The sequence below is a fragment of the Pseudopodoces humilis genome, chromosome 20, assembly GCF_049639895.1.
Source record: "Pseudopodoces humilis isolate 2021_Gansu_Grassland_sample_001 chromosome 20, ASM4963989v1, whole genome shotgun sequence".
Taxonomy (NCBI): domain Eukaryota; kingdom Metazoa; phylum Chordata; class Aves; order Passeriformes; family Paridae; genus Pseudopodoces; species Pseudopodoces humilis.
In genome coordinates, this window is record NC_142219.1 from 2,315,233 (window position 1) to 2,332,679 (window position 17,447).

Consider the following 17,447-nt stretch of genomic DNA (forward strand, 5'->3'; position numbering starts at 1 on the left):
GTTTTTTGAGTGAATCTTTTACTGCTGTTAATTGCCATTTCCTCTTTTTTCTATTTCTTTGTTGTACCCATTGACAACAACCTGTTATCTTGTTTGCTAAATACAGTGACCTGCTGTAAAAGCAAGGCAAAAAATTTGCAGTGAGTTTGTAGCTAAATGTTTAATTTTTATTGTTACTGATGAGGTCTGTCAGCAATTAAACTACGTCTGTTCTAAATCTTTTCTCCTCTCATTCTGCTTAAAAATGGCACTATATAAATAGTGAGAAGAATGTTGCTTTTGTGATTCTGGCATCCTGAGGCTGCTTCTGGCCTTTTTGGGAAGACAAGGTTCAAACTGGTTTTTCTCAAACAAGTCAAGTACACAGATACTTTAATTTTCTGTTAAGTGAATATTATCTAATCTCATAAAAATTGTGGGATGGTGGTGAGAAGATAAAGTTAAGATTGTAGTTATAAATTGAGATTAATGCATTCCTTCATATGCAATGCAGTTTAACACCTGACAGATTGTTGCAATGAAACATACTTATTGTTGAGTTCAGCCTTTGCAATCACAATTTTTGTTTGGGTAAACATAATAACTTGTGCTGCAGCAATAGAACCCTGTCTTTTGATTTCATCTTCTGCCTTCCTTCCCTTTCTTTCTCCACCAGTAAAAATTGGTCTACGTCATCCTGACCCAGTAGTGGAAACCAGCTCGTTATCCAGTGTGACTCCTCCTGATGTGTGGTACCAGACATCAATATCAGAGGAAACCATTGACAGTGGCTGGTTGTCAGCTTTGCAGCTCGAAGCAATCACTTATGCAGCCCAGGTATGCCAGACATCAGCACAGCTTAGAAGCTAACAGAGAATTTAAGAAGAAAAACTACAATCTGACAAGTGCAGCTATGTCAGTTTTACAAGGAGATAAAATAATAATAGCTTAAAGGTTTGAGTTGCATTAGAAGATGGCAGGTGAGCTTCAGCTCAGATAAATGGGAGGTAATACACCTAGGAAAACTTCCTTTAAACCACTTCCATGATGCTGATCTCTTATCTGTCTTAGAACATGTTAGTCATTTTTATTTCTCTGAAATAATGGCTGCAGTGGCAGCAGGCTGAGAAAGCCAGCCCTGTTTGACATCCTTGGGCAGGGAATCGGGAATAGGACTGGGTGTTATTTTGCTGCTTGGTTAAACTTAAGTGTGCCCACCCCAGATGTGCATGCAGTGCTCTGACTGCTGGGGAGGGAGGCAGTGGAGTTAGAGGACAGCTAAAATGGTCACAGGAGGGAAGAGTTGCCTCATGAAAAGAGACTGACACAGCTGAGACACCTGGGGCTGGAGAGGAGAGAAAGGAATGGGAATGAAATCAGGGTTAAGATAATTGAGAAATGAGCGATATCACAAAACCAAGAGCAAAGCAGAACTTGGTGACACTGACAGGAGATTGGTTTAAAATGGGTAGATTCAGAATAATGCATTGGCTGTGGATGTCTGGGTTTTGCTGCTACTAAAAGGCTGTACAGATGATTATCAGTGCGTTAGGAAAAGGCACAAAATATTGGACAGATGTTTAGAGCAGTTCTGGGTGTTGAGGGAATAAAGGGGATCACACAATGCAGTCAGTTATGGTGCTGTGCTCTCCCTAAATAAAATACCCTCTTCCTGCTTCCAGGAGTTTGCTTGGACTACTGGTCTTCTCCAATAGGATGTTTCTTATGTTTGCTCTTTTCTGACAATCCCCTGTGATGTGTTCTGGAGAATGAGTACAAGTATTTTGTTCTTTCTCCTACAGCAACATGAAACATTCCTGCCCAATGGAGACAGAGCTGGATTCTTGATAGGTGATGGTGCTGGTGTAGGAAAAGGAAGGACCATAGCTGGAATAATCTATGAAAATTACTTGTTAGGCAGAAAAAGAGCAGTCTGGTAAGTGTCAGGATTTGTTAGAGCAGACACTCCAGTGACTCTATGACTTAAATTCAGGGTCATCTGTCTTCTGACAAATGTTCTAGCAACCGCCTTTTGAGCTGCTGTAACTTACAGAATGTGCTTTGTTTTGTGTCTCCAGGTTTAGCGTGTCAAATGATCTGAAATACGATGCTGAAAGAGATTTGAGAGATATTGGAGCAAAAAACATATTGGTCCATTCATTAAACAAGGTGTGGAAACTTTTTACTATGTACAGTTGAGGCAAACCTTTAGGTACGCTTGTGTGACAAGTTGTGCATGTTGACTGTTTTAAGAGCAAGAATGTACTAATTTCAATAAATTTGCTGTCTAGATCTTGTTTGACAGACCTAAATCTTACAAAGAACCAACCACACGGAGCTTTAAGTTAATCATGTAAATAGGCCCCTTGTAGGATTAAGTCTTAAGCATGTGTGTTGTTTTTTTTTTAAATTACACTTCAAGCCTCTACTGACACTACTAGTAGAGTGTTTTCTAGAAGTTGAAATATTCTTTACATCTTTAAGGCTTTGTAGCATTTGAATTTTTTCCTTTCTATCTTTCAGTGCACATTTAATATGTAATGCATTTTATGTGTAATACTTGAATAATAGACTTGTTCAGTGATTTATTAAAGCAGCAGTGGTGTGTGCAGTTATTTTTGGAGGCACTGCCTCTGCTCTGGATTAGCTGCTTAAATTGTAAAGTGTAATTACTGGTTGAATTAATTGAACTTAAAAGTTTGGTTTAAGTTGGTATTTTTGCTTGGTGAATTCTTAATTTCTAAAATAAGGCTTTAGAAATCATCATTTATGGTAGCAATTGTGAGTACACTTGAGGCATTGGCTCTTAAAGGGATACATTGAAACTAAAATCTCAATTGTATTTAAACTGTGGAAACCATGTAGCTAAAGAATGTGGCTCCTAAGCTTTTGAAGCCTCAGATTTAGTCTTCCTTAAGTCTTATGTTTAAGTAAGGCCCAGTAAAACCCCTTAACCACACTGCCATCAGCTGTGCCCTGATCATCATGTGGGGTTATGTGTGGCTCCAAGTGTTCACACCTTTAAGACCACCAGCATCCCTTAATCATCTGTTAGGTGGGATTGAGGAGGGGTCTCTCTTGATTAATTTCTGTAATTTCTATTTATTACAGTTCAAGTATGGGAAGATTTCTTCCAAACATAATGGAAGTGTGAAGAAAGGTGTCATCTTTGCTACCTATTCTTCTCTTATTGGGGAAAGTCAGTCTGGTGGTAAATACAAAACCAGACTAAAGCAGCTTCTTCACTGGTGTGGTGAAGACTTTGATGGAGTTGTATCCTTTTTCTGGAGTTCTTTTGATTATAACCAAATTGCTATTTAAACTTATATCTTCAAAGTTTTTTAGGTATTCTTTATTTGTTATGGCAATATCAAAATCTATAAAATTAAACTATTATCCTTAAGGACCTAAAGTTTACACTGCTATTTTTTACAGACTTATTTAAATATATATTTGAAGTATGACTAGCATTTTCAAGAACTCAAGTGCTGGTAATTTTGTTCTTAAATACTATCTAAATATTTTTCCAAGGTTTTTAGTTAAAATGACTAGTGTCTTGAGTTTACAATTTCCACCTACCCCCTATTGTAAGTAGTAGATTTTCTTGCATTCTGTTCTAGCTCCTCATTCTATAAATTAGTGGGACAAAGCTTTTCCTTAATTAGGGTTCAGATCGTATTTGACGAGTGTCACAAAGCAAAGAATCTGTGTCCTGTTGGTTCATCAAAACCAACAAAAACAGGTCTGGCTGTACTGGAACTTCAAAATAAACTTCCAAAAGCCAGGGTTGTTTATGCCAGTGCCACAGGTATGTACTGCTGGGTTTGTATGAAATGTCTCTGGGTGGTTTTGCTGGCACTGGTACAGATTTATGTTTCTCTTTTTAGGTGCATCTGAGCCAAGAAACATGGCATATATGAACCGTCTTGGAATATGGGGTGAAGGAACTCCGTTTAGGGAATTCAGTGATTTTATTCAGGCTGTTGAAAGAAGGTAAAATTTCAAAGGCCTACAGCAAGAATGCAGAGGGTTGTGACTAACTGTGCTTCCAAGTTCCTTGCCATCACTCTCTAGTCCTTTAAAAACATGTCCTGTCACATTAAGAACTCTGGCTTCTAAATCTAGCAGAAGTGTAATTTATCATAAGTGGTGAAAAATAAGATGTTTCCTTTGTTCACAGAAAATTTTGAGAGCTTTAAAAGCTTTCTGGGAAAAGAGGCCTCTCAAAAATGTGGGTGTTAGGAAAGCAAAATACTTTGCTGCTCCCCATGAAAACACCCTGTATTATAGTGAGTATGCTCAGTGTAGTTAATGGCTCACTATTTGTAGAAGGCCTCTAATGTTTATGCATTCATTTTAGGCAATTTAACAGGAGGAAATCTTGTGCTTACTGGCATAAGAACCCAGTTCAGGGAAATTCTTTGTGCTGTTACAAGGTACTTGGTGTTTCAGAACATACTAATAATACTAAAGGTCAGTTGAAAACGCCGCTGCCGCATTCTGTGGTGGGTGAGCATCTTGCTTTGCCTACTCAAAAATAATTTTGAACACTTCAGAATGCCACAATAGGGCTTAGGATGCATCTTGTTTACCATCTACACGATGTATGGTTTTTCTGGACTCTGCAAGTGTAGCCTCACTTCATTACTGCGTGCATATAAAATAAGCAATAATGAGTTAGAGCCCCAAGCCTATGAGTAGCAGTCAGCTGTTTTGCAGGTGACTTCTGTGCTCTCCAGGTGTGTTGCTGTTGAAGAGAACTGAAGTTACTTTACTAATTAAATAATTTTCGTATCAGCATAAATCTGAATAACTTAAAATGGTCTGTATTATTTTAAATTATCAGCAGTTTATAAAATTAGAAAGCAAGAATTTGCTAATATGTGGATCAAACTTTGTTATCCAGTTACAATTTATAAGTTACTGTCTCCTAATCCATCCTAGGTCATTTGGGAAAAAAGTAACTGAGTTTTACCTCTTGGGATACACTTAATATTTATAAGGCAGGGATGCAGTTTTCTGTAAAGACTAAATTTCAAATTACTTCGAAAACATATTCCTTCACATTCGTAAGCTGCTTTTTTCTAAAGTACTTGGGGTTGTGTTTAGATGCATTTTTTAAACAAATCCTTGCTCTTGGAAATTCTAATACAAACTTAAATTGTTCCTTTATTTTAGAGGTGTTGGTGCCATGGAAATAGTTGCTATGGATATGAAGCTGAGAGGAATGTACATAGCCAGACAGTTGAGTTTTTCAGGTGTAACTTTCAAAATCGACGAAGTTCTGCTCTCACAGGAATATGTGAAAATGTACAATAAATCTGTGAAACTGGTAAGAACCCCTTTGAAAATTTGCTTTCTCTGTTGAGCTCTGAGAGGTTGAAGTTGGTTGGGATTTGAATGCTCTTTTTCTTGTTTAGTGGGTCAGTGCTCGAGAGAGGTTTCAGCAAGCGGCCGATCTCATCGATGCAGAGCAGCGCATGAAAAAGTCCATGTGGGGTCAGTTCTGGTCAGCTCACCAGAGGTTTTTCAAGTATCTTTGCATAGCCTCAAAGGTGAAGAGGGTGGTGCAGCTGGCTCGGGAAGAAATCAAGAATGGCAAAGTAAGATGATCGAGGTTTATTTTTAAACATTTGTCTGAAATGTAAAGCTATTAGATTAATTTCTTTTTTATATAATATAAATATTTTCAGCCATAGTAGGAGCATGCTTTTTGTACTTTGTGGTATCTAATGAGCAGAAGTTCAGGCAAAATAAACTTACATCTCAGTCATACTGGCAGTGTCTGCTATTCATTTGTCTTTCAGTGCGTTGTCATTGGCCTGCAGTCGACAGGAGAAGCAAGAACATTGGAAGCTTTGGAGGAAGGTGGTGGAGAACTGAATGACTTTGTTTCTACAGCAAAGTAAGACTGAATTTTAAAATTGTTCTTTACAAAACAAACCTTCATCCAGCTTTGTGTGTGTGTAGTTGTTTGTCCTTCTGTGTGTCAAACTGCATCAGTGCACAGAAGGTTGGGAATCCTTTAATGCTGATGTTCTTTACTGAAGCTGCCTGTACCTAAAATCTGGCAGCACTGCTCAGGTGAGGCAGTGGTTAGCTCCTGGTTCTCCTGGCATTCCAAACTGATGTTTTCAGGTGTGAGCAGCTTGTACTGTTTCCCTCAAACTGGGGGAACAGGGAGACCTGCCAAGTGTGTGCTGCATTTACACCAGAGCAAGTTACAGACCATGACTTCCCTCTTTGATCAGATGGCCCAGAGCCAATCCCAAGGCTGCCTTGTTGAATATCTTAATTTATTAACTTAATCTTTTATTTAAATTGAACAATAAAAAAAGGCAGTAGCAATGCCACTTGTTACCAAGAACAAATTTACCAAGTTATAACAGTGCTGTAAAAGAAACACCTACTTTTAAGAGGGGGACAAATACAGTAATGTGGGTGATCAGAGAGTGCCCAACTGCACTCACAAGGAGCCATTCTTCAGAGAAGTCAAGCAAGCTGTTAAATGTTACAGGTTTGTACTTAAATAAATGCAAATTCCACTGAGCGACCCTTTTTTTGTTATACAGAGGAGTATTCCAGTCTCTTATTGAAAAGCACTTTCCAGCTCCAGACAGGAAGAAGCTGTTTAGCTTGTTGGGAATTGACCTGACTGCTCAAAGTAATAACAATTCACCTCGAGACAGCCCTTGCAAGGAGAACAAAGTAAAGAAACGAAAAGGTAATGCATAGGTTCCTACACTAACACCACAGTGAAAATGGCAACTTCAGAGCTGCCTAAGAGTGAACTTTGTGGGGGGGGAAAAGGGAATATCTGCACAGTAATCCATGAAAAAAAATGTATTGCAGGTCTCTTAAGGCTGTTGTTAGAGATTGCCATTACTGGATGTTATATTGCTGCTGAAGTAATATGACCTGTAGATTTTAGTTAATTTTGCTCAAAATTAGTTTGATCTGCTATGGAACCATATCCCAAAATGTCTTGCCTGTGTCAGACCACTTCCTGATGTAGTCACTCAAGTAACTTTCTTTGCCTTGAGACTCAATGAAGAGAAGCCTAATACCACCCCCTTCCCAAACTGATTATCTTAAAAGTAAGTGAACATAAAAAACTTGGGAGACAAGGTTCTCTTAAGATTTAGATTCTTTTAAGTAGTTCTGTTTTTAAAAATTTGAATATTTTTCTAGTTTGTATGGTAAAACAGACCTCAAAATGTGTAGACTACAAGGTTTGAACTAACTTCTTTTTCTTCTGGGATGGTGGAATTAGGTGAAGAAATAAGCAGAGAAGCCAAAAAAGCCCGCAAAACGGGTGGCCTTGCAGGTAGCAGTTCTGATGAGAGTGAGAGTGAGTCTGATGCTTCAGACAATGAAGAAAGTGACAATGAGAGCTCCAAATTTTTGAGTTCTGGAGATGATGACGACTTCAACCCATTCAGAGATGAATCCAGTGAAGATGATGAAGATGGTAAGACAGTCTGTTTCATCAAGCAAACAGCTGTATTTGCAGAGAGTAAACAAAGTCTTCCCAAGCATTTCAGTGAGCCACAGATAAGTGTTCACTAAGCATGTAGTTCCAGTGAGACTGCAATTAGTAGAATGTGAAACTTCAATTAGATTTTTGTACACTGGAAGTCAGACTTTCGGAAGTCACTTTATGCAATAGGAATGTATTTGTTTCAAAGGGATGGATGGCTGCTTAGTAAATGTTTGAAACTTTTATTTAACTTCAGATCCCTGGTTGATTAGAAAAGAGCATAAAAAAAATAAAGAAAAGAAAAAGAAGAAAAGCATAGACCCAGATTCTATTCAAAGTGCCTTACTAGCCTCTGGTCTGGGATCCAAACGACCCACCTGTTTCACTTCCACTGTTGGAACCACCACTTCTAGTACCAACACGTCTGGTAAGAACAACTTTCTTTGATGTTGATTCATTTCCTAGCAGTTAGGCAATAAAATTCTAAATCTCAAAGAGTCTTTCTTAACTTTCAGCAAACAGTAACACAAACAGCAGCTTTGTAACGAGTCAGGATGCTGTTGAAAGGGCCCAACAAATGAAAAAAGAACTGCTGGATAAACTGGAAAAGCTGGCTGAAGATCTTCCACCTAATACACTGGATGAGCTTATAGATGAACTGGGTGGTCCTGAAAATGTTGCAGAGGTAGGCTGGTGTTCACATATAGGGAAAAAAAGTGTGTTTTTAGAGGTTGTTTATCAATTTAAGACAGTGATCTCAGGAATGAGAACACAGATTACCCTGCTGATGCCTCTGAATGAGAGAGAAACTCAGAGGTTGTGTTAGAGTACAGTGGGAGCTCTGAGTGGGTGAACACGTTATTTCTGAGATTTGATAGTTCCTAGCTGGGTAAATCACACCAGTTTCTCTTCAGTCTTTACTGTGGTCTGTTCCTCTAACTGGCTGTAGTTAATTTGCTGCTGGTGTGTATTAACAGACAGGAGCTTTAGATCATCCTCCAAGGCAGTGGAGATTAAGAGCCTTTATGTGTTAATGAAAAGCCTGATTAATCTCTCAATAACTTCAGAAACATGTCTTTAAGCTACCCGTCTCTATCAAGTAGCAGCATCAGTGTGATTTAAAAGACCCTGTTAAAATTAGTGGCAGCCTAAGCTGTCTGTTCAGTTTATTTTCTTAGTGCTGCTGGAAAATCCCTTATGAACAGTAGCATAATGCAACATCATTTTTACATAGATTTCCTCTGTCATGTTCCACATAGCAGATAATGGCATCAGCCAAAAAATAACCCAGGTTTTCTAATATATTTTTGCAGTTGGAGTAAATTACTGCATTTTAATGTGGGTACATCAAATTTAATGTGGGATAAATAATATTGCTTGGAGCTTTTGGTGCTGGGCTGGTTTTGGTATTGGCACACTGAGCTTGTGTTCCCTTCCAAAGATGACGGGCCGCAAAGGCAGAGTGGTGAGCAATGATGATGGCAGCATCTCGTACGAGTCAAGGTCTGAACTCGATGTGCCCGTTGAAATCCTGAACATCACAGAAAAGCAGAGGTTCATGGATGGAGATAAGGTAATCCTTAGAGAGACTGTAGACAAATGTGCCAGATGCCATAGTAACTCTAAGCTTTTCGCCAGTGACTTGCAGGTACTGTAAGTAGTGGTTAAGAAGCACTTTCAGTTCACTGCTGTTTTGTTTTTCAAATCAGTGTGTTCAGCAGTCCAGTGTTTTACAGTCAGGCTGTAGTTTGGGTAACCTCAGAGGCATGTGCTTGGTGTGCAGCCATGTGCCAAACTGAGAGCTGGCACCTTTAAGCTGGTTTTGTAAAACAATGCGTATTTAAAAGGCAGATTGGTGATTCAGATCTTTGATTCGTTGATCCGGGTCACTGTGCACCTCCCCTTCCAAGAGGAAATAATTAAATTAGGAAATGGGGAAGACCACTGTATGAAAACTTGGAGTGAGGGGTGAAGGGAAAAGGTGGGGCCTGTTAACCTTAACAAGGATTGAGAAGTAACACTGGGAGGAGTGGTGGCTTCTGCCCTTTATGTTGCACTCTGAAAGAAAATCCTGACCTCAATAATGGTAGAATTGCATCTGATGAAAGGAGAGAGGGGAAAGCCCTTGCCAGTGGCTCACTTGGGCCGTGCTGCCACAAGAGGGCAAATGGCGTAAATGTCACTATGCATGGAACTTGCGTGGTCCCTTGTGACACTTGAGGGTAAAGATTTGGGTTCCTGTGACTCGTGCACAGTCCAAACATTTACATTCTTTCAAGGCAAATGCATTCAGGCACTGGAATGGCTGGATCTTCTTCCTTGTACAACATTAGCAGTAACATTTTGTCTTTTCTTTGGTTTGCTATTGGAGAAAGTCTATGTCCCTCCCCTTTTCCTTCTGAAGTACAGTGTCAGGGAGACCTGCCCTCTGGGATGGCAAGTCTTTGTTTGCACAGGGAGTTATTGTTGAAAAGTAAAGCAAAACTCCCTGCTTTCACTCAGAAAAGTTCATTAGCATTTCTAACACTGATACAGAAAGCCACACCTTGCTTCCCTTCCTCTGCCTTGTGAGTAACAGTGAAACCATTCCAGACCCATGTTTGGTCATAGTTGTAAAACGAGATTTTATTTTTTTTTTTTTAAACTGAAGCTTGATCTTGGATTTATTGCTAACTAAGGGCTCTTTTCTCAATCAAAGAACATTGCCATCATCTCGGAGGCTGCCAGCTCTGGTATCTCACTGCAAGCAGACCGCAGGGCCAAGAACCAGAGGCGGAGGGTTCACATGACCCTGGAGCTGCCGTGGAGCGCAGACAGAGCAATCCAGCAGTTTGGTAAATCACTCACTGTGTGTCCTTACCCAGCAGACTCAGGAATAACAACTGAACTTACTGCTAACATGGAAAATCAGATTAACTAGGCCACCTCCGAAGGACCCCTCCGGTCTCTTGTAGCCATGAACAGGAATAGCTTTGTCTGTGATCACAGCTGATCATCTTGAAAGCTTTGAAAGAAACCTCACAAATAAACCTAGGCTGCAGCTTTAGAGTTTCTTTCATGTATGAAGTGTCTTTATAGAAGTTGCTACAACTTTCAGAGTATCTCTGTTCTACCTTCTGTTTGCTGTATTAGAGCAGAAACTAATTTTAACTTCTACCTTTTTTCCTTGTTCTTCACAGTTCATATTTTATTAGAAATATTCAGTGAAATAGAATTTATCTAATATACATGCTTCTATTTAATTATCCAGGAAGAACTCATAGATCCAACCAAGTGACTGCTCCAGAGTATGTGTTCCTCATCTCTGAACTGGCAGGAGAGCAAAGATTTGCATCTATAGTTGCTAAAAGACTGGAGAGTTTGGTAAGATGTTTTAAGAGGTCTGATCCTTCCTTTGAGAAAGTGAAACTTAGATTTCTCTTGCTTAATAGTTGTCTTTAACAACAATGATTTGTCTTAACAGGGAGCCCTCACCCACGGGGACAGACGGGCCACAGAAACTCGAGACCTCAGCAGATTCAATTTTGACAACAAGGTAACAATTCTGTTTCTGTTGGAGAATTCATGCTGTAGTGCTTTTTCCACAAATGACCTGTTGAGGAAGGTTCCTCTCCATCCCTTACTTTTAACTGTACAATTTTCTGATGGAAGGCCTCTTTCTGTAACCCATAATTCTGTTTGTGAAGCCATGTGGAACACACGTGTGTAAATCACCTTTCTGCTCTTGCAAACAATCAGTTTTAAGTAAATGGTGTGTGTCCTTTAAGCCACAATGAAAGATTAATTTGGCAGTTCTAATTAAAAATGAAGACTGGGCTGTTTTCTGTTATAAACTACACTTCATAAACATGATAAACAATTCCATCACTATTGCACAGAAAGCTTTCATTGTGAATTATAAATCCCTGTTAAACCATGTGTGCCTGGGGCTGAGGCACAAGCACTGGATGTCATTGATAGAGCAACTTTTTTTCTTACACAGTATGGCAGAAATGCTCTGGAGATTGTTATGAAATCCATTGTGAACTTGGACTCCCCAATGGTCTCACCTCCTCCTGATTTTCCTGGAGATTTCTTCAAAGGTAAGATGATGCACTGGCTGCAAGAGCTACCTTTTGATCCTTCTCCAGTATGCAGAAAATGGAAATACTGTTAGAGCTGTAGAACATTGTTACAATTTAAAATACTCAGCTGAGACAGAAGGGAGTAAAGGCCCAGTGAGTCTTTGCACATCGCTTGAATGTTGACATTCACACATGAAATCAGATCTGTGAACTCAGTGTAAGCAATGTTCTGTATCTGTTTGGCAGTGTATTATAAACAGATTTTTGTCTTCATTTTCTCCTTACCTGTTGGAGCTGTTCTCATGCATGGTGCCATTGATGCTTTCCCCTGCCTGTGCTTCCTGCAGGGACAGAAGGCAAAGCTGCATCCTGCTTATTGATGTATTAGGTAGAAACTGCTAGTTGTGGGAAATGAGGGGTGTCAGAGGCTTTGGAATCAGATCCTATGGCTAAACAAGCTGTTAATTCACTGAATTATTTTTAGATGGCAAAGCAGCTATGATTTAACTTTTCTCTTTCCTAGATGTTCGTCAAGGATTGATTGGCGTAGGCTTGATAAATGTAGAGGACAGATCTGGAATACTGACACTTGATAAAGGTACTTCGGTGTATCTGTAGAATGTCCCTGGCAACATCTTATGTCATGGCAGTGGATTCCCAGCAGCAGAAATGAACTTGTAACTATCTAAAAAATGGCCTTTTTGAAGAACTTAATGTTTTCTGCATTTCTGAAAGAATGTATTTAAATAGTGTTTGTAAGAGTCTTTGAATACTGATTGAGGGCTTGTGGCTATCAAACTTAATCTTTGACCTAATACATGTATTTCTTACTCTTTTTGAAGATTACAACAATATAGGGAAATTTCTGAATCGAATTCTTGGCATGGAAGTCCATCAGCAGAATGCTTTGTTCCAGTACTTCTCTGACACATTAAATGCAGTTATTCAAAATGCTAAAAAGAATGGAAGATATGACATGGGCATCTTAGGTGAGTAAATAATTTCACAGTGCTCTTGAACTTCAGTGAGAACAGAGCAACAGAATAAAACTCGGATTTCCTTTTCAGATTTGGGCTCTGGGGATGAGAAAGTGAGGAAGGCAGATGTTAAGAAGTTTTTAACTCCTGGATATTCTACCTCTGGACATGTGGAGCTGTACACAGTAAGTTAATCCTGTATTATCTCTTTAGGAACTGATAACATTTGCCAGTAAATTTTTACAATGTGTTCAGTTCCCATGTGTGTAACTGTTGTAAAGTCTGTTCCCACTCAAATACCCCTGCACTGCTCTCCTGTAGATCAGTGTGGAGAGAGGAATGTCTTGGGATGAAGCAACAAAGATCTGGGCAGAACAGACAGGTCCAGATGATGGATTTTATTTATCATTACAGGTAAGATGCTTCTGTCTCTTGGATTATGTTCAGAGGTTTTAGGGACTAAACTGAAAAACTTATTTATTCAGTTTTGCAAAATACATTGATTCTTACATTAAAATTAATTTTTATATTTTTAACACCAAGTATGAAATTCTTCCTTTTACCTCCTCAAGATATTTTCTGATAGGAATATGAGCCCAGATTAATAGCTCTTACTTCAACTTGCACCAGGAAACTTTATGATTTCACTGTGAGGTTAATGTGTGTTACTGTGTTCTAGAGGTGTGTTACTGTCCTTGGTTGTACTATTACACACTCTTATTACTCTAAAGAAAACTATATGGAATCACTTAAGCAGATACTGTGATCGTATTTTAATTCAGGAAGTTTTTGATTTGTCTTTTTTTTTATTTTCCAGATAAGAAATAACAAGAAAACAGCAATTCTAGTAAAAGAAGTGAATCCTAAAAAGAAGCTTTTTTTGATATACAGACCAAATACTGGGAAACAACTCAAGCTAGAAACATGTGCAGACCTGAAAAAGAAATATAAGAAGGTAACCATTAAAGTTATCCTTATTTTTAACTTAGAAAAGCTTGAAAGTAATTATAAGGACTTTAATTTTTTTGTATTTATGTATAATTTTGACAAGTCAAAAAGTAGATTTCTTTCTCCGGAGCAGAGCTTTTACTTGTGTCTTTTTTAAGCGGGTCTACATGATTTTGGCATTCCTATATCCAAATTATCTAAATTATCTGTGATGTGGTAATAAAAAATGAGGTTCCTTAGGGTCTAGCAGATGTTTAATTTGCAAGAACTTAAGGGAACTCACATTGAAAAAGCACTGAGCTGTGTTTAGTCATTTTGCTTATCCTTGGAGTTGAATAGTTTCAAATTTATTATAATGTAGGATGCTGTACCTCTGCACACCATCCTGATGTTGGTGTTCCCTCCCTTCTCATGATAATGACAAAATTGTTTTTTATTCTATGTTAGTTTTGATGTGTTGTACTTTATTCACACTTTGGATGACTCTTCCAGGTACCTTCTGAGGATGCTCTGCCACACTGGCTGGAGCAGTACAACTCCTCTGCAGACACCTGCACCCACGCCTACTGGTCAGTGTTTGTGCTTTGGCTTCTACTGCTTCACTTTGGACTACTTTATCACTGCTTCTGTCCACCCTGTAAAGTCCTGTGTTTCTTGTGCCCCATGACCAGTCAAACAACCCAGCTTCTGAGTGAAAACATCAAGCTTTGCATTTGCCCTAAGTTCTAATACATGAGATGAATGTTAATGTATAATTTACTGAGTAGCTTGTGCTTGAAGTGTCTTAATCTGTCCTGTTACTGTAGTCTGATAGTTGGAATGTTACTGGGGGGAAATGTTTAGAGATGAGATGGATGTCAGAAACAGCTGTTCCTCTGCTGCCTCCTGTGTGTCTGAACTTGGCTGATGGCTGGATTCCTGAGGAACTGCATAACTGGTAGCAGTTTCAGATTAATATTGGAGCTTCTGAGATACCCTGATCAGATACCAGTGTCCTGTAACATTCTCCAGCTCTCAGGTGACCTCAGTGTTGGTATCTTTGACTCAAAGCTCTGTCTGTGCGTTTTGTAGGTGGGGACTTAACTAGGCCAACCCTTCCCAAAGCTTTATCATTACCTGTGCCCTAAGCATCCTTCCCTTAGTGGGTGTGCAGCCCTTGCTCAACCCTGAATGCGCCTTAAATAACCACAAATCTCATTTTTAATGCAGTTAGAAAAACTTCTGTTTGCAGAGTGGTTTTGAAAGCTTTTCTCTGTCTGCAGGAGAGGCAATTGCAAGAAGGCAGGCCTGGGGCTGGTCTGTGAGGTGGGGCTGCGTTGCAGAACCTACTACGTGCTGTGTGGCTCCGTGCTGAGCGTGTGGACAAAGGTGGAAGGAGTCCTGGCCTCGGTCAGCGGCACAAACGTGAAAATGCAAATCGTTCGCCTGAGGACAGAAGATGGGCAGAGGATCGTAGGTAGGTGCACGGGCTGCTCCTCTGCTGCACCTTGGAGCAGGGGGGGCTGTAACTGGTGAGTGGCTCTGTTGGCAGCCACGTGGCTGAGTTTGGATAAAGAAGTTTAAAAGACAACAAGGGTAGAAGTGCAGCTGTAGAAATCTTCTACAATACAATATATTGAGGAGGGTTAATGAAGGCAGGTTTCTTTTTCAGCCAGGTTTTGGAACACTTAATTTCAGTTCTCTGGATTTACTGCAGCAAAAATGTCATGCACAGCCTGCTCCAGCCAAGGTTCTTTGACATCATAATGGCTTCACTTTTCCCCCCATTTTTGGCAATGAATAGTAGGCCTTTGAAATAATTGTTTTCATGTTTTTTGAGCTACTGTCTCTTCACTAAACCTCATAGCAAAGCCCTCAAAACAGGGACTCAGAAACCAAACTCTGCAAACGTTTTCTTGAATGTGGACTTCCTGTGGATGTGCCAATATCATGGCAGCTCCTCCTCTAGTACCAGTTTTCTAGGATGTTGGAAGTAGGTTTTAACATGTGTAAACTTGCATGGTGATGTAACTTCTGTGAGACTAGAAAAGCAAAAATAGCTGACTTCTCATGACAGTGGGTAACATGAAAATAAAGTTTGTTGTCAGGCAAAATGGGAACTTCTTTCTCCTACTTCACAACCTCAAGGAGGAGCAGGACTTGTGGCTGTGCTGATTAGACCTGACATCAGCACAGTCATTATTGAATGTTGCATAAATTAAAGGGTGGAATCATCAGCCTGAGGTCTTAATGAACGCAACTGATGGCATTTTTGTGAAACAATGGATGTGTTGGTGTTTTCAGGTTTGATCATTCCTGCAAATTGTGTGTCACCCCTCGTGAACCTCCTGTCGACGTCCGACCAGTCGCAGCAGCTCGCAGTGCAGCAGCAGCAGATCTGGCAGCAGCACCACCCCCAGAGCATCACCAACCTCAACAGCGCATAAGAGGACAAGCTACAGGTGTTGACTTTGGTGTTTGAGGAAAAGGCTGTAAAAGCATATCACTTGCATAAAAATCAGGGACAGATTCCAAAGAAATATAACTTTTTCAGTTCAGTTGTGTCTCGAATGCTTTGGGAATAAAGAGATCTAAAAAGGTTGGTAGAACTGAAAGCCAGCAGTTGTTTATGGTGGTGCATCTGTCTTTCCTTATGCTCTCTGTAGTGCTTCCTGTTTGCTTTTACTTTTGGCCTTTTAAGCTACAAACCACAATTTGTTTGAAAATGCTTGAAAATCCCCAAGCAGGCTTTATTTTTATCTTGTCATACAGTGCTCAGGGTTTAACGCAGTGCATCGATGCCATTGCTGTGGGAGATCTCGAATGCATGTATTGAGTATATATATAGAAAATATATATTGGGTTTTTCTCTTCAATTTGAGTTTATAAAAGCATGAAACCTAGAGGTTGCACATCATGCATTCAAGTTCCTTCCCAGTTTCTGTTTGACAGTGCATGTCTTTGGAAACGGGCATGGACAGCATAAACACACGAGACAGGAATTCAGAGAGAAACACAATCTTAGTTGTACAGCATTGGTTATTGCATTTTTATAGTGTTTATACCCAGGTGTTGCATTTTTTCTGGTTCTCTCCTGGGAGTTATATATTTGAGTCTACAACATGTTCTTTTTGTGATAAACATCTTAAATTAAAATTAGTTCGTTTTTAATGTATTAATGGTATTCCTAATGTGTACTGCAAAGATGGCTGGATGCCTGTTTTCCTTAAATTGAAGCATTTCCTTAATCTGAGGTGGTTATGGAAACTTAAGTGCAAATTCACTTCCATCTGGCATACAATCTTATATTTTTTACTTCATTAACGTAATTTAATTTGTCACTTGTAAGATGAAACCTTACTTGAGCTGTAAATTAGAGAATGGGAAACACTTGAGGGTTCCGCTGTATGTGCTGTTTCTGTTATGTTTAATATGTTGTAAGACATTGTAGAGTTTATCTGGAGCTGTTTAAAAGAAATTGTAATGTACAAATGTGAATAGTCACTTATCTATAATATGGGTAAGTTTTGTTTTGCCTATAATAGTAGATGTTTATAAGAAAGTGAAGGACAATGTTTGTCATTTCTTGCTTGCACAGGTTGCACTATTGAAAAATTGAGATTGTATAAACCTGTCCAAAAAACTACAAGATAATGATCTTGTAGATGTCAAATAAAAGTTATTGTACTAACAAGAAGTGGAGTCTTGTTTAGGCAATCACCATATTCCAAAAAAACTAACAAGTCTGTACAATTGGAATTCGACAGGACTTGGCATGTTCCAGGCTGCTCTAACCAAGCTTCTGTCTTGCAGCCCAAATCTCTCGGCTGAACTCGCTAATGAGGCAAGAACTAAACTCTGTCTAAACATCCGTGTGTATTTTAAGGAAGGCTCAGTTCCAGAGCAGGATGGCTGCAGGTGTGGCGCCTCTGAAGCACTCGGTGAGCCACTCAAGGGTCAGAGAGAGCAGGGCTGAAGGGGGTTCCCTTGTGGAATTATTGCTCCTGGGGCTCCGGTTAA

The 17,447-nt window shown here is 39.5% G+C and overlaps 1 protein-coding gene across 2 annotated transcripts in view; it reads left to right on the plus strand.

Moving 5' to 3' along the window:
* The window catches only part of SBNO1 (strawberry notch homolog 1), a 28,864-nt gene extending 11,740 nt beyond the window's left edge, over positions 1-17,124 (plus strand). For both annotated transcript variants that reach the window (XM_005524241.2, XM_014253813.2), the window contains exons 7-32: positions 656-816; positions 1,782-1,915; positions 2,058-2,148; positions 3,091-3,252; positions 3,652-3,787; positions 3,867-3,972; positions 5,158-5,311; positions 5,400-5,582; positions 5,787-5,884; positions 6,552-6,703; positions 7,253-7,450; positions 7,716-7,886; positions 7,975-8,144; positions 8,901-9,032; positions 10,158-10,293; positions 10,710-10,822; positions 10,923-10,994; positions 11,442-11,541; positions 12,047-12,121; positions 12,366-12,512; positions 12,591-12,685; positions 12,822-12,914; positions 13,318-13,455; positions 13,941-14,017; positions 14,711-14,904; positions 15,732-17,124. In XM_005524241.2, the coding sequence (XP_005524298.1) occupies positions 656-816; positions 1,782-1,915; positions 2,058-2,148; positions 3,091-3,252; positions 3,652-3,787; positions 3,867-3,972; positions 5,158-5,311; positions 5,400-5,582; positions 5,787-5,884; positions 6,552-6,703; positions 7,253-7,450; positions 7,716-7,886; positions 7,975-8,144; positions 8,901-9,032; positions 10,158-10,293; positions 10,710-10,822; positions 10,923-10,994; positions 11,442-11,541; positions 12,047-12,121; positions 12,366-12,512; positions 12,591-12,685; positions 12,822-12,914; positions 13,318-13,455; positions 13,941-14,017; positions 14,711-14,904; positions 15,732-15,874 (3,431 nt within the window). In that variant the 3' untranslated portion in view covers positions 15,875-17,124. The remainder of the gene's footprint in view (positions 1-655; positions 817-1,781; positions 1,916-2,057; positions 2,149-3,090; positions 3,253-3,651; positions 3,788-3,866; positions 3,973-5,157; positions 5,312-5,399; positions 5,583-5,786; positions 5,885-6,551; positions 6,704-7,252; positions 7,451-7,715; positions 7,887-7,974; positions 8,145-8,900; positions 9,033-10,157; positions 10,294-10,709; positions 10,823-10,922; positions 10,995-11,441; positions 11,542-12,046; positions 12,122-12,365; positions 12,513-12,590; positions 12,686-12,821; positions 12,915-13,317; positions 13,456-13,940; positions 14,018-14,710; positions 14,905-15,731) is intronic.
* Positions 17,125-17,447: the final 323 nt, after the last annotated feature.